The 15950-nt window shown below is 33.5% G+C and overlaps 1 protein-coding gene across 1 annotated transcript in view; it reads right to left on the minus strand.

Moving 5' to 3' along the window:
- The window catches only part of LOC106122315 (uncharacterized), a 65224-nt gene extending 50966 nt beyond the window's left edge, over positions 1–14258 (minus strand). Inside the window, exon 1 of the mRNA XM_013318253.1 lies at positions 13675–14258. Coding sequence (XP_013173707.1) covers positions 13675–14258 — 584 coding nt within the window. The remainder of the gene's footprint in view (positions 1–13674) is intronic.
- Between the last annotated feature and the right edge of the window lie 1692 nt (positions 14259–15950).

Genomic DNA, 15950 nt, shown 5'->3' on the forward strand with positions numbered 1-15950 from the left:
AACTTACGACATAATATTAAAAATATGAATTCGTCTTTGAAAAATTACATGGAGAAAAATAATTGTGATGAAAATTATGCGTTTAAAGAATTGTTTAAAAATTGCGTACAACATCATAACTGCATTTTAAGGTATATATAGTAACTTTATATAGCATCATTTTTTTAAAAAAGACTTTCGGTGTACCACATAAGGTTTAATTTGCAGTAATCTTTAACCACTTACTGGAATCCATACCACTTTGGTGTAAAATTTAATATTTTGTTTTAATTCAATTTTAAATTTAAAATACAAATTCGATTTCTGTCTTTTTTAAACGTGCCTTAAAAATATAACAGCAATTATTATTTTTTTAGTTTTGTGGAATTAATTCAAGCGACATTTGGTGGTCAGTTTTCATTGACGTTAATATTCAATGCTTGTATTATATGTTCAACGTCGGTACAGTTCTTCTCGGTAAGTACGATTAACCGTGGGTTTACACTGTTGAAATATTTGTACAATAGCATATTGTTATCTCAGATTTCTTTAAAAGAAAAGAGGAGGATGGCAATATAAGTATTCAGCAATATAAATTGTATATTTTTTCCTTAAATATATTTAGCTAATTTTACCTAAACGTTCCCTTAATTTCAATATAATTATTAAATTCGACACATATATTTTTTTTATTGAAATATTAGCAAACTTTTTTTTGTAAATTTACTAATTTTTCTTGTACCAGTCCAACTAAGCTCTAGGCTTGTGCTAGGATATGGTTTACAATAGTCGAATGGCGGGATTCGAACCCCCGACCTCGTGATCGGAATTCCGTACCCTTAACTATTAGGCTATTGACGCTTGTTAAAATATAATATGTAATTTCTACTTACATTTCGTCATAGAAAAGTAAGGTTTTTTTATTTTTAAATAGAATATATTTTATTATAATAAAATTATATATCATTATAACATAATTAAATTTTAATTAAGTAATTCTGTTCAATATAGTAACTAACTCTTAATAACTTTAGGTAACTAATAGAAGGCGCTGTCCCGAAACATTAACTAATTCAAGAGACCCACGAATTTTGTGTTCTTTTTTTGTTCTATTATTTAATTTTTACTTTTAATTCACAGATCCAGTGCCCCTCAAGCAACATAAGCGAGTTAATTTGGGTCTTCGTATTCATGTTTATATTTGCTATGATACTGTTCGTTGATTCTTATTACGGTGACACGATTACAACTAAGGTAAGAACATTTACCCCTATATTACACCCCTAGTTATTTCTATGCAAACCTCTTAATTTGTTAGTAAAACCCAACCTGGGGGTCGCGACCTATGGGGGTTCCTGTCCTATTATGGGGCCCTGAAGTCTCCAATAATTTGACGTAATTAGTTACTGGAAGAATAGTTCAGTGGTTTTCAATCTGGGGGTCGTGAACTATGGGGGGTCCTGTCGTTTTATGGGGTCCCGAAGTCTCGAAAGATTTTGATAGATTTGTGTTTTTCCGACATTCAATTATAACTAAAGCGATCTGGAATAATCTGAATAATTAAGTTTTATTCGCATATGTGAGGGGGTCGCAATATAATTTTAGGGGGTCGTGTCATGTAAAAGATTTAAAAACTCGAGAAGCACTTCCGGGTGGTTATATTTGTAGTATACAATGTAAGGATTGATATTATTTAACAGTGGTAGAGCCCGCTTTAACATCTTCGCACGAATTGGCCCGGCTCGCTCGGTGAAATACCACGACCATACAGAAGATAGGCGTGAAGTGGAAGCGATTCCGCGTTTCGTCTGATGAGTGTACGTCCCGGAGGTCTTATTTAGTCCTCTTTCCCTTCCCACCATTTTTCTTATAGGGAAAGGATGAGAAGTGGAAGTGGACTTTCCGGATGAGAGGATGCATGGAAAGGGATTTTTTTTTCTGTGCATCCTCTCCTCCGTCGATTAAAGGTAGGCAACGCAGATGCAATTGCGTATGTCTATGGGCAACGGTCACTTCGCTATTTCAGCGATTTCAGGTGGCCGCTCGCTCGTTTGCCGTCTTATGATATAAAAAAAAATATTTAATTTAATAGTCATTGTAATTTAATTTAGAATTTTGCGATATCTGAGACCATATACTCGTACCCATGGGTCAATCTGTCGCCGCAACTGAAGCGAAACGTGCAGCTATTTATCGGCAAAACTCAAGTACCTTTGGTTATTAAAACGTCCTTACTAGTTCCAGTTTCATTGGATACATTCACAAAGGTAATTTATCATTTTTAGTAATTATGGATAGATGTTTGTTTTATAAGTATCTCTAAATTGGCTGAACGAATCTCGATAAAATTCGGCATACATAAAGAACATAGTCTGGAAGAACACACAGGCTTCAAATAATGTTTTTTTTTAAATGCGCGGATGGAGTCGCAGGCGACAACTACTTAGATACATTAGATACATTAAGTATATTGTTTTTTTTACATTATTAATGTATCAAAAAATATTGAAAACTGTCAAAAATATTTTTTCCATGAAAAAATCTGGAAAATAAAACTTTCATTCTAATGTACAAATAATTTTCAAACTAAGAAAGCTTTAATAAAATATTTATTTTTTAATCAACTTTCACAGGTCATGAATTGGACATACAAAGGATTTGCGGTTTTAAATCAAATGAAGGCATAACAGCATATATTATGAACGTAATATTACTTTGAACTTTTTAATCTTCCTCGTACTTATAACTGCAAATGTTTGGATGGATGTATGTTTGAAGGTATGTCGAGAACCGCTGTATGGATCTCGCTGAGATTTAGTATATATATGTAGAACATAGTCTGGAAGAACAAATAACCTACTAAGTTTTTTTAATACCACACGGACGGAGTCGCGGGCGACAACTAGTTCTTTAAAAATGAATAATGTCTAAACTACTAGTAGTAAGAACCCTTAGAAATATTTCTACGTTTGCTTTTCTCTTCACAATATGCTAATTGTATAAAATAAAATCATGTATTAAAAATGGTCTTCGTTTTCTTTTTTCCGTGTAAATCTACTTCTGAAGGACATGAAAAAAATATATCCTCAGTCTCTTTGAAGAATTAGAAATAATATGTATATTTTTGTACATGTGTTCCGACAACAGAATCCACGTTTATATCCAGTATCAATGAGGCTAAAAGTAATTTAAATAAAATATTTGATTTAAATTAATGAGGCGAAAACAAAGATAGCTGGTAGCAAAAGAAATATAATGACATTCAAACTTTATGACAGCTCGGGACTAGCTACGCTAGTAAAATCACTTGAGGACGGGACTAGGGAAGGGTAAATATAATCTTGTACGCGTCCTACTCTGATTTAATGGTTGACACATCTGCTACCTTTTAAATCTGTTAACGGTCACTTCGCTGTTTTAGCGAAATCTGTTGGCCGCTTGTTTGTTTGCCATCTTTTACTATAAAAAAGAGTCTTGACAGACGAACGGACGGACAACAAAGTGATCCTATAAGGGTTCCGCTTACCGTTTTCCGCGGAACACTAAAAATGGGAGTCCACTTCGGGTGAAAGAAAACTCGCGTGGGAGAATGCGCCACGAATCTTTTTACGTCCTGGTGCCAAAAAATATGTGTTGCGCAGTCTCTCGTGAAAAATCTCTAGCCTCTAATAAGTTTGGATGGCACTGTAACAGACGCTCTGGGCAAAAGAATCTTCCTTTGTTCAATCAGCCTTGCTTGTTCTCATAATAAGGGCACCTTAAATTAAATACGAACACAGACGAAATATTTATTTTAATACTTTTGATATATATACTTAAATTTAGTTATTTTTGACTGATATAGATGGCTGTTTATTATTGTAAATTGACACTCAAATTATTTAAACATAAATAAAAGAAACTAAAATATTAATATGGCTGACAAGTTTTTTTTCCTTGGTATTGTAAACGAAAAACTTTTTGGCAAACATGACATTTGACATAGGTTTTTGTTCAACACATTTGCTCATATTTGAGACGTTTGACGAACAAACCAGACTTAACCAAACAGTGTATACCAATGGGCAATTGTTTGTATAAAAATCTTCCAATATTTGATACCTTAATGTTATATTGAAAGGAATTCGTTCGTAGCGGCATTGTTAAAATGATTAACAATATCTGACAACCAACAAGTTGGCAAACAAGGCCAAGGACAGAGTAATACATAAACCTAAAAGCTATTGTCTTGTCCACAAAGGCTTTGGCAACTTCCCAAAATATTGTATGTTTTACATGCAAAAGTTTGCAACACACAAATTCACAATCTATTAATTACTGACTTTAAAAAACAAAAGACAATTTCTTGGTCTTATGTGTTCCTTTCCTACACAAATCGATTGTAATATGACATTCGTAATATCAATACAACAGCTACCGTGTACGCGCCATAGTAAAGATGAAACCCTTATTTTGGTATCGAGGGGAAAATCTTCGTAAGATACTCCACCTTTTGGAGTAAATATAGGGTTAGGGGAGATTCCAAGTCCCAAGTCCCAAGATCTCTAAAGAAATGCACCGGTATTCTCTTCACTGGGTTTCTGCACGACTCTAGGACAATACTCTATCGTGCCTTCACAAAGATTGGGCAACATGGGACCATGCAAAGTTTCCTTCTTCTAGGAAAGTAAGAAAATTCAAATAATTTTAAAGTCTGTTAGAGAAATTTTTCATACATCGCTCTCCATTTTTACCCTGTTTACGAATGTTCTTTTCCCTATTTATTTTCTTCTCGGCCATTATTAATTACCTATTTGTTATAAACTCGTAAATTTAGACTTGATCAAACGAAGTATATTATTGAGTTCAAAATCCCGAATTTGACGTTCATAATTTACCAGAGAATATTTTATGACTAAAAGGGTGAGATTACAAACATTTTAACTGTAAAAGGGACGTCCGTTTTACGGACTCATGTAAATTGTAACTGTAGATGGACTGTGCCAAATATTTTACCCTAATGCCCGTAGACCTTTTCGTTTTAAAAATATTATTTTTGAACGTCAAAAACCTTTAACAACTTTTTAAAAGTTTTTTTTTATCGTATAAATTACAATTTACTAATTAAATAATTTAACTAAATTTTACAGAGTTTTAATTTTCAAACAGAAAAAAGTAAAAGTCAATTTTAATTTTAAAAATAACCAGTAGACAATTTTGTCTTCTTCGTATTTTTTAAATAAAATTTAGTTTCCTTTGTGTAACAAATTCAAACTAATTAAATAGAAACAAGTAATTGTTAGACTTTTTCGGCTGAGTTAAATTAATTTAAGGCGCTTCGTTACCAAGTTGATGAAAGAAATAATAGATTGCCCTTCATCAAGGCGACTGTCGCACGCAAGGGAATGTGTAGCACAGTGGAGGACGTTTATTCCCTACCCATGTGTAATATCATTCCACACGCACAATGTAATTAGGTAGAAAATTTATCATAGGCACACATACATTTGAGGGCTCCGGTGGCTCAAGGGTTAAGCACTTAACTTATAAATTGCAGGTCCTGGGTTTGAATCCCGCCATGTACCAATGTGGTATTCGATTTACATATGTACATTAATCCAACGTTCTTTCGGTGAAAGTAAACATCATGTAACCTGCACATATCTGCGAAGAAATTCAAAGAGATGTGAAGTCAACTAGCGCTAGGTCAGCGTTGTTGACTATGGCCTAGTCATTCCTAACTTACAGTAGGTTCCGAGCCCCTCAGTGGGGACGTATAGTGAGCTGATGATGATAACAATTATTTGTTGACTTACAGCTCATCACAGTTATAGCATTAAGAAATTAAATGTAATGCAACGCCTTAAGTAGCATAATAAATGTTGCATATAAATAAAGAATATAGCGCATTGCCAAAAAGACTAAAATTACTCTCTCATATAAAAGAATGAACCAAAGAAATTCCAGCTAAATTACGGAATTAATAAATCATTGTATTGTCATACAAAGTTTTTTGTTTTCCTTTATCGATAAAATATTAATAAATTCTTCGGAAATGGTTTTTGTTTGGTATTTTACTAAAGTAATATTAGAATTAATATAACTGCGATATATAATATTTTCCTTTGAAATACACTTAGATTTATTTCCGTAAGTTATATGAAGTTAGTCGCTAATATGACCAATTTCAAAAATTATATTAATATTAGAAAAAATCTGGAAAATATTTTTGTATGAACTGTTTGTCAAAGGACTATATAAGTATATCGACTAACTTTGCTCCCACGAAACCCATCATATTAATATAATAGTTCGATTCAAATATCATGACGGCTCAAGGTCATCGACGCACTGCTCAATAACCTCGCTAAACCTAAAAATATGCGCAGCAACGCGCACGAAGTTAACAGCCACCATGACATCTGACATCTGACTCCCATCGGTATAGGTAGCATACCGATGGGAGTCATTTTATATAGATTTATTTTTTACCAACGCTTTTAAAGTTACAATACAATTTATTGGTTATGTTACTAAAGCGTAGCAAATTTCACACACAATAAGCCTTCACAATTCAGTAGCTTTTGACGATCCACTTAGCTAATAGCTTCAGCCTGAACGCTGAAACGTACTTTAGCTGAAATAAAGTCGGCTCTACACTGTCCTACATTACATGCTTATTCAAGTAACATATGACACAGTATCTTTATAAGCAATGTCAAATCTTATTAATACAGGGTGTTTCCCGTTGGGTCGATCAGCCCACCTTTCAAACGGTCCAATGGGAAAAAATTAAAGTAATACATCCTGTTCGCTCAATAAAGAGGAGAGACCTTTCCATTATGACCTCCTGTTACTTTTAGCAAAGGTATTGGTACTTGATTGTAAAATGACTATGCACAAGTCAAGACAGATCGATCAAGGGTAAATGGACTTCATAAAAATACGTTTAAAAACATATTAAAATTATATTACCAGTAATTTCTATGTTTACTACAAAAAATATTGAATAATTTTTATATTTATCATGATTTTAATTTTACAATACCAGCATGATCACATTGAAAACATCCGAGAATAACGTAGACAGGCATTGAACGGACATAATAGATCTTTACGTGTCACTCCGATGAAGAGGTAAAGCAAGATTGATGACGCAGGTACAGCTCAATAAGGACTGGCAACATTATTGGTTCCGTAAAATTAACTGGCAACTCACATTAAATTACCATAAGCATATAACCTACAGTCCACTTTACAAATAACAAGTAGTCTATGTGTTCTTATAGACTATGTTCCATATGTATGCCAAATTTCATCGAGATTCGTCCAGGCGTTCTAAAGATACTTTCGAACATCCATCCATCCTTTCAAACATTCGCATTTATAATATTAGTAAAATATTTTTTTTAAATATTAACGTAAAAAGATACTAGCTTTCATATACAGATTAAGTGATCACTAAGGCAGTTTTATATCTTACTAATATTAAAGTGCGAATGTTTACATGGCTGCATGGATTTTGCTGAAATTTGGCACAGATGTAGAACATATTAGTGAAGAATAGATAGACTGCTAATTAAGTTTATTTTTAATACCGCGCGGACGGAGTCGCGAGCGACAGCAAGTATGTGATTAAATAATTAATGTTATTATTGCGGTAGTAAACGCTGCGACATTTTGTAATTACTAATGTTAGTTGCCATAATTAGACATTTTATAAAAAGAAATTGTTGTTTGTTTTGATTAACCTCAAAATATTTTATCAATTAAAAATATATATTTATAATACATAGAAAGTTCTCCTATGATCTAGTCATTCTTGGCTTGTATATTTTTGTCTATGCCTTTTAAATGTATAGAAAAATCTTATAAATAATTTTACTTCGGATTTTTTTTATTAAAATTAGTATTCGAGAAAAGTTTTAAAACAACTACGTGCTTTAATTTTTACCGTGAATCGGCTACGAGTTCTGCATAAGATTACGTTAAGTAAGTTAACTTGACAAGTGCTGAGAAAATTGTGGAAAAAAAAATATAAACTGACTTGTGTTGGAATTAGATTAACGTAATTTTCTTAGAGTTTCTCTTAAAATAACTAAGATAGCTGGTTTTTGTCAACAGATAAGAGGGTAATATGTTTTGTAAGTATTTTTAAGTAGTTTGGACGAATGGATGGATGTTTATTAGAAGGTATCTGCAGAACGGCTCACCGAATCTTGATGAAATTTGGCATAGATTTAGCATAGTCTGGAAGAACACAAAGGCTACAATTTAAGGGGCTTTTTAAATAGAACTATATCTCATATATTCCAAGTTACATGTGTGCCAAATTTCGTCAAGATCCGTTGAGTCGTTCCGGAGATATCTTCAATCCATGCCCCCATCCATTTTAACTTTCGCATTTATGATATTGGTAAAATTAAATAGAAAAGATGACCGGAACTAACTCTCCATAAAACAATTTACTAATTACTAATGCATATCCAGTTTTATCGTCAAAACTTAAAGTATTTTAACAAACGTGATTGACCTCAGCATAAAGAACATAATATAAATGATGCTTCAAACATCATCACTTTGATATCAAAAAACAAAAAAACATAAACCAACATTGTTCGAGAAAATAATGATCGTAAATATTTCATCTGAGAATTCACACCTGTGCCTCTATCGGCACGACCCCTTGTGTAAACACATTGAAAGTAATATTCCCTTGACTTTGTTTTACTAAAGTTGTTGACACGATTCATTTGTTTTAAATACATACGAGTATTTACTACGTTCCAATTAAATGTGGTACAATTTTGAACATAACTAACCAACCGCTACGTCATTGGTTCGGAAAGAGTACCCATTCGATTTTCAGAACCGACCTTCGAAAGAAGATGGCATTATACGAAGAAGAAGATCCAACTACATCATCAGCTCAATACCAAATGAGGTGAGAGGAGGAGGAGGGAGGGAGGCCTATGCTAAGTTAGGGGTGACTAGACCATAGTCAACCACGCTGGTCAAGTGCGGGTTGACTAAACACATATATTTAGATTTCTTCTCAGATATGTGAAGGTTGCTTCACGATTTTTTCATTTGCCGTAAGAACGTCTGATAAATGTACATATATAAATCAAAAAACACATTGGTACAAAGCGAGATTTGGACCTAGGACCTGCAGATTACAAGTCAAATGCTTAACCCTTGAGCCACCGATACCCATCAATCAATGAAGCCGTCTGATCCATACCACAATACTATCAATTTGTTTTTGTTTACTAGACAACGTACTTTAATATGTCAAAATAATCGAAAACGTTGTTAAAACTTCCTAAAGTTTCATTTGAATCAATGGTTGAAAGTTGATCAATAAAATAGTTGTGAACCTCGTGTCAAAATATAATTTAAAGCGAAATAAACATAATACCTATAATATAACTTCTCTAATTTAATTGCTGACTTTGTATTTATATTGAAATCATTAGCACAGATACAAAATGTCGAGGATTACATTTCTAATTTAGCAAGATGGCGGATTTCCCCGCTTTGAATTTAAACATTATAGATCCAACAATTTAGGGAAGTAAATGCTTTTTAATGATAATTCGGCGACTAAAAGCTTGCCTATCTTACTAATATTATAAATGCGAGTGTTTGGATGGATGTTTGTTAGAAGGTATCTCCGGAACGGCTGCATGGATTTCGGTGAAATTTGGCATACATGTAGAGCATAGTCTGGAAAAACACATAGGCTACACTAAATAAGTTTTTTTTTCAATTCGCGCGGATGTCGTCGCGGGCGACAGCTAGTCAAATATAAATGAGTTCAATGGATAGGCTGTCATTCAAATTAGTTAATTGAATGGTCCTTAAGAGGCTAAAAGGAGATAACGAAAGATTAAAGGCAAACATAGAACATTAAGAGTATAAACAAAATGTAGGCAAAGGCCTGTAGTAAACGAATTTGATTTATTTTAATTTAGAATTCTTATTAATTATTTAAGTTTGGTTATTTGAAAGGAAATAAATCTTATCAATTACCGAAGCTTTCTACTTTAATATGATTTGTAAAATATAGTTTAAAAAATATATAAATTTTAATGTTTAAATTCAAATTCCAATCCAAGAGCTGGCGCGCTTTTCGGGCAAAGGTTGAGCCTGGCCATTCAAAGAGGAAAGAGGAAATGCCGCCAGCCTCTTGGGTACCCTACCCTGCGAGCACGGCGATTTGGGGTTTATTTTCTACAATATTTTGTTTAGTTTTAGAATATAGTTTTTTTGATATAGTATAAATTATTAGCTTATGTCTTAGTTTAAATATATATATTGATTATTTATATAAGTAAATAATTAATTACATTTCAATGTAAAATAAACTAGACAAACATAATTAAAATTGGATATTCAATATATCATATTCGTTTTATAATTTCCTAACAGAAACGAAAGATGTGCTGATACGGCACAAACGTCAAGTTAGTCATTTAACGTAGTTTAAATGACCCCATAGTGAAGATTTCTTATATTAAGTCTACACTAAGGGACTGCTTATCTAATCGGAGACAGGACATGATACTAACAATTTGCAATATTTTATGTTAAAACACCGGTAGCTCAGTAAAATATTCAAAGTACTTTCATAAAAAATGTATGTGGGGCAACGCGGGCTTGTCTCGTAAATCTTCTGTGTTACTGATATGAAAGAAAAACGCCGTATTGATGACGCAGGTGCGAATGTTCGTAGCCTCTCTTATGTAACGCTTGAACAAGGAAATGACATATAACTTCTATCGATTAACATTAAGAAATAAATCGAAATTTCCAAAAAAATATTCTAACAATGGCACAGATTTTTATTGAAAGGTAAATTATCTTCCCTCTTACTAATATTATAAATGCGAATGTTTAGATGGATGTTTGTTTGAAAGTATCTACAGAACGGCTGCATGGATTTCGCTAAAATTTGGCATAGATGCAGATCATAGACTGGAAGGACACATAGGATACTTATTAAGTTGTGCATCCTCTCCTCGGTCGATTAAAAATAGGCAACGCTTACGCAATTGCGTATGTCGGTGGACAACGGTCACTACGTTATTTCAGCGATTTCAGGCGACCGCTCGCTCGTTTGCCACCTTATGATATAAAAAAAAAGTTAATTTTAGAAATTGTGTTGTAAGTTTTATAAGATAAAATATTTTATATAAAATGTATATTTAGATGTAAATATTATACTCACATAGAATGATAAAGAGTGACAACTCGTCAGCGTATCTGAAAACAAATTCGGAGACAATTTTATTTGTCACAATGAAGTCGAAATGCGAGACTTGTTTGATAAGAAAATACGTTATTTTCCTCACAATTCTAAGTCGTTTAAGTGTATTCTAAGGAAATATCTTTATTTAAATATATTTTGTTTACTGAAAAAGAAATTAAATACTATAAATAAAGATTCTAATTCCTTATTGTGTTTTTTTTAATATTCTATTGACTTATTTTAAAGTATGTAGGAGTTTTTAACTAGGTTTGTTGTCGTTAAAGTCTTAAGAAGTCCGTCCGTAAATTTTTTGTCATCTTCATCTCTGTCTATACTATCATTTTAAAGTGGAAATATTTGATTGTTTGTTTCAATTAAAGAGGCTCAGAAACTACAGAACCGATTTGAAACTTTTCTTTCACTGTTAGGAAGGTAGGAAGCTACACAATCCACGGATGATATAAATTACATTTATTACTAGATAATTTTTAATAACGCGCGGATGACGTCGTGGGTAACTTCTAAATGTAGATAAAAACCTAAAAACATGTTCCTATCAAATATTTTATGAAAACATTTCCAACACCAATTTTAGTATTAACTAGCTGTTGCCAGCAATCTCGCATAGCAGCGTTATGGAATGGTCTGTCCTCGGCGGTATTTTCAAACCGCTACAACTTAGGGTCCCTCAAGAAGCGAGCTTATCACTATCTCAAAGGCCGGCAACGCATCTGCGGTTCCTCTGGTATTGCTGATGTCCATGGGCGTCGTTCAACACCTCGGTGTTCCCGCTGCTAGTTTGCCCCCTTCTGTTATTAAAAAAAAAACTTCGTCCGCGTATTATAAGTATAATAAATTGCAACTTGTTTTGGTATTAATATAATACTTACAAATCTTTTCAATTGTTTTCTTTTTCTTACTTTAAAAAACAAATACTACGTAGAGAAGTCTCTTGGCTCGTATATACAAATCTCTAAAATTATAAAAACCCCGTCGAGATTTCTATCACTGAGAGTTTACAAAAGTATTTTAACACAGAAGTTTGTAAAACAAAGGTCCATTGTTGATTTAATAACGCGACGAACGTTGAATGTTATTTTTGTCGAACTTTTAAATTGTTTTTTTTTAACATTTTTGGCAGGTCTAAGTTTATTCAAGTGTGCATTTTTTGTGAATAATGAATTTAGTGTAATTATTTCGCACCCAAACAACACTAAAAGATTTGTTCTATTTATTATTTTACACACTTTTAACGTTATTATAGAGTACTAAGTTACATCGCCGCGGAATTAATGTTTTCCAGACTATGTTCTACATCTATCAGCGAGACCTTTGCAGCTGCTCTGTGTCCTTGTAACTATCCAACAATCTTTCACATTTATAATATTAGTAAGATTTGTTCTTTGACCTCCCAATCAGAGGAAGAATAGATAGTTATTAATCAATTTCATCTGTTAAAGTTAATGTAGATGTTATGTACCAGGAGGTGAAAAGCATTAGATAGAGCAGACTGAAAGTTTTTCCATCGACAACAATAGTTCTTATATAACCAACGACAAATGTTGGCACTACTTCAATACCAACACGTATAATAATTACAAAAGACATCTTTAATTTTAAAAATTAAAACTAACACTTCCTTTTTCAATATAAAAGTTAATACGTTTTTTACTGACAATAACTGCGAGAAACAGTACGTGTAACCATCTTACGACACATAACAATTTAATTTTACATCTCCCAAGAGAATACCTTTGTTGCGCTACGAAAAGCGAAGCCTTGGATAAGATTCACTTATACACATATATACTTTTACACATTTGCACATTTTACATATTTACATCAAATTGTTTGTGTAGTCTTTTTTGAAATATTTAACATATTTAAAATTTTAATCAATAAACCTACACTAATATTATAAAGATAAAATATTTATAAAAATTGTACATACGCAATGTAACTTATAGGAAGTCATTGGCTCCTTTAATAGAGGGAAACCTAGTTAAGGAGCCAAAGTTATAATGAACCAGATTTGTTAAATTTACAATAAAGTTTTATATATCTTCTTATTTATTATAAATTATATTTAAAAGTATAAATTCAAAAACTTATTTAATATTAAAAATTCTTTCACTAGAAGAATATTCAAGTATCCTGGTTATTTATACTATATTTAATATTGTTATAAAAAATAAATACATTATAAATATATGTAAAATATATATCAATAGTAAGTAGTTGCAAGAATGTGCTGCCTTTCATTTTCGCGCTATAATACGAGTATTCACTTTAAAAGCTTTTATAACTTAACTCAAATAGTTTAGGACAACAGATGTTACTTGAATGCTAAAACTACGAATTACGTCGAAACGCATTAACTTTGAAAATTATTACTTACTCTTACTTACTTACTCCGCTGGCGCATCGACCCAAAGTGGGTCTTGGCCTCCGACACAAGAGATCGCCAAAGTCGCCTGTCTTGCGCCTTCTCCTGCCAGTCCATCGCTTGTAGCTCCCGCAGATCCAGCTCTACGGCGTCTCGCCAGCGGTACCTGGGCCGACCGATGGGTCGGCGGCCAATCGGGGTCCCGAGGTATGCTGCTTTGGACTTTCGATCTTCCCCCATCCTCATGAGGTGGCCCAGCCATCGGAGTCTTTGAGCTTTTGCTTCTCCGATGATATTCGGCTCACCCACCAGCGTCTCAATTTCCGCGTTGTAGCGGGTTCTCCAGCTGCCGTCTTCTCTTAGTGTTGGGCCCAGGATCTTGCGCATGATTTTTCTTTCCGCCACCAGAAGCTTTTCCTCCTCTTTAAGGGTCAGTGTCCAGGTTTCGCAGCCGTATAGCAAGATCGGTCTTATCACTGTTTTGTATATCCGTATCTTGGTTCTTCTGCTCAGTAGCTTCGACACTAACACTTGGTGCAGAGCGGCACTACAACGGAGGGCGTTGTGAATCCGGATGTTAATTTCCTCTTCTCGTGTATTGGTGTCCGTTATAGTGCATCCCAGGTACTTGAAAATTATTAAAGTATAATAATTGTACATACATATCTATAGATGATCTAACTTCAAATCGATTGAAAACAAAATCTTGTATTTATAATAGCATCTAGCTTACATAATGAGGTTTTAGCTTAAGTCTTTAAGCCGCCATACACGAATACCGGCTGATTTTAGCAACGACTATAATCTGCGGGTCGTATAATACGAAGGTCTGATGACCCCTGTTTGAAGCGATCCGTGTATAGTTCCCTTTAGTGCATATGATAGAAGAAAATAGACTTTCAACACGCATATACGACATTTGACAAGTTTCTTGTAAATAATTGATGAGGTTTTCTCACGCGTTTTCATGTTTGTACGCTGTCAGTGGCAACGCATGTCATTTGTTACTGGTCATATATCCACAAACAAAACACAGAATAATATAATAACATCAATATTAGTATATAACTATTATGTTTACGCTACGATATTACAACTGCTACTATGGCTACGGATTTTGCTACGTATATGCTACGAACACTAAATGCCGTAGCATGTACCACGTAGCATCCGTAGGTGCTACGACTATTAAAAATTCGATTATATAATAATACGATAAATTTTCAGAAAATGAATGATATTTGTCATTTTATATTCAATGTATTTTTTCTTATATTTTAGAGAATTTATTTCTTCGTTCGTTTATCTACAATCCTAAACGTATGTACATTATTAAAGACAGTTAGGCAATTAATCTTACGGTGAAGGAAAACATAGTGATGCAATCTGCACGTATCTGATAAGAAATTCAAAGATATGTTTGAAGTCAACCAACCCGCACTTGACCAGCGTTGACTATGGCCTAATCAATAATCGCCCTGAACTTAGGGTAGGCTCCGAGCCCCTCGGTGGGGACGTACAGTGAGCTGGTGATGAGGCAATTAATTGATGTTATATCAATAAATTATGTTAAGCTACCGTAATTCATGGTGAAGCAATAAAGCTTTCAATTCCTTATGTATTTATTATGTATGCTAATGTTATACGCAAATGTTATAACTTTTGAAGTATCAATATTAAGTAACTTTAACTTAAGTATGAATTACAAGATTTAATTACAGCAAATATTTTTTCAGTAGTTTTTCCCTGCCTTTAAAAATTGTAGATCCGGTGCTGGCAAAGCACATGATACAATAGTGTTTTACGCAAAATATATCATACAAGTAGTGAGCGACGGGCCGCGTCCGCGAAATAATACCAGTCCCACTCACCTAGATGAAGGGCCCACGATGGGCTCGAAACTAGTCGGTGCCGCCACCGGACGAATATACGTGAGTGTTTAGCCGTTTTTATATATCAGTTTAGTATCACGTCTCACAAAAGTTTGAATAATTTATTTTTTTAAGTAGAGTGAATAGGCACTTTCTAAGCTAGCGCGTACCATCTTTCGACCAAATCTCCACTTGACCAGGTGGGATCGTGGTCAATTGCTAGCTTATAAAACTTAAAAAAAAATTAACATCATACAACTGTAATAATATGGAATATTTAAAATCACAACGTGATCGTTAGTTTATAGTGTAATAGTATAGTTCGGGTAAGTTGGAATCGCCGCCGTAAGGAAACGAGCAGGGTGCTATTGCGTCCCTGAGTCCATTGAGACTTGGTTATCTCGTTCCGACGCATAAACATTTATGACCGCTACGTACACAAATAAAATACACTCTCTTACGACTCTAGTAATTAGAAATA

This window comes from Papilio xuthus, unplaced genomic scaffold (assembly GCF_000836235.2).
Source record: "Papilio xuthus unplaced genomic scaffold, Pxut_1.1 DF826923.1, whole genome shotgun sequence".
Lineage (NCBI taxonomy): Eukaryota > Metazoa > Arthropoda > Insecta > Lepidoptera > Papilionidae > Papilio > Papilio xuthus.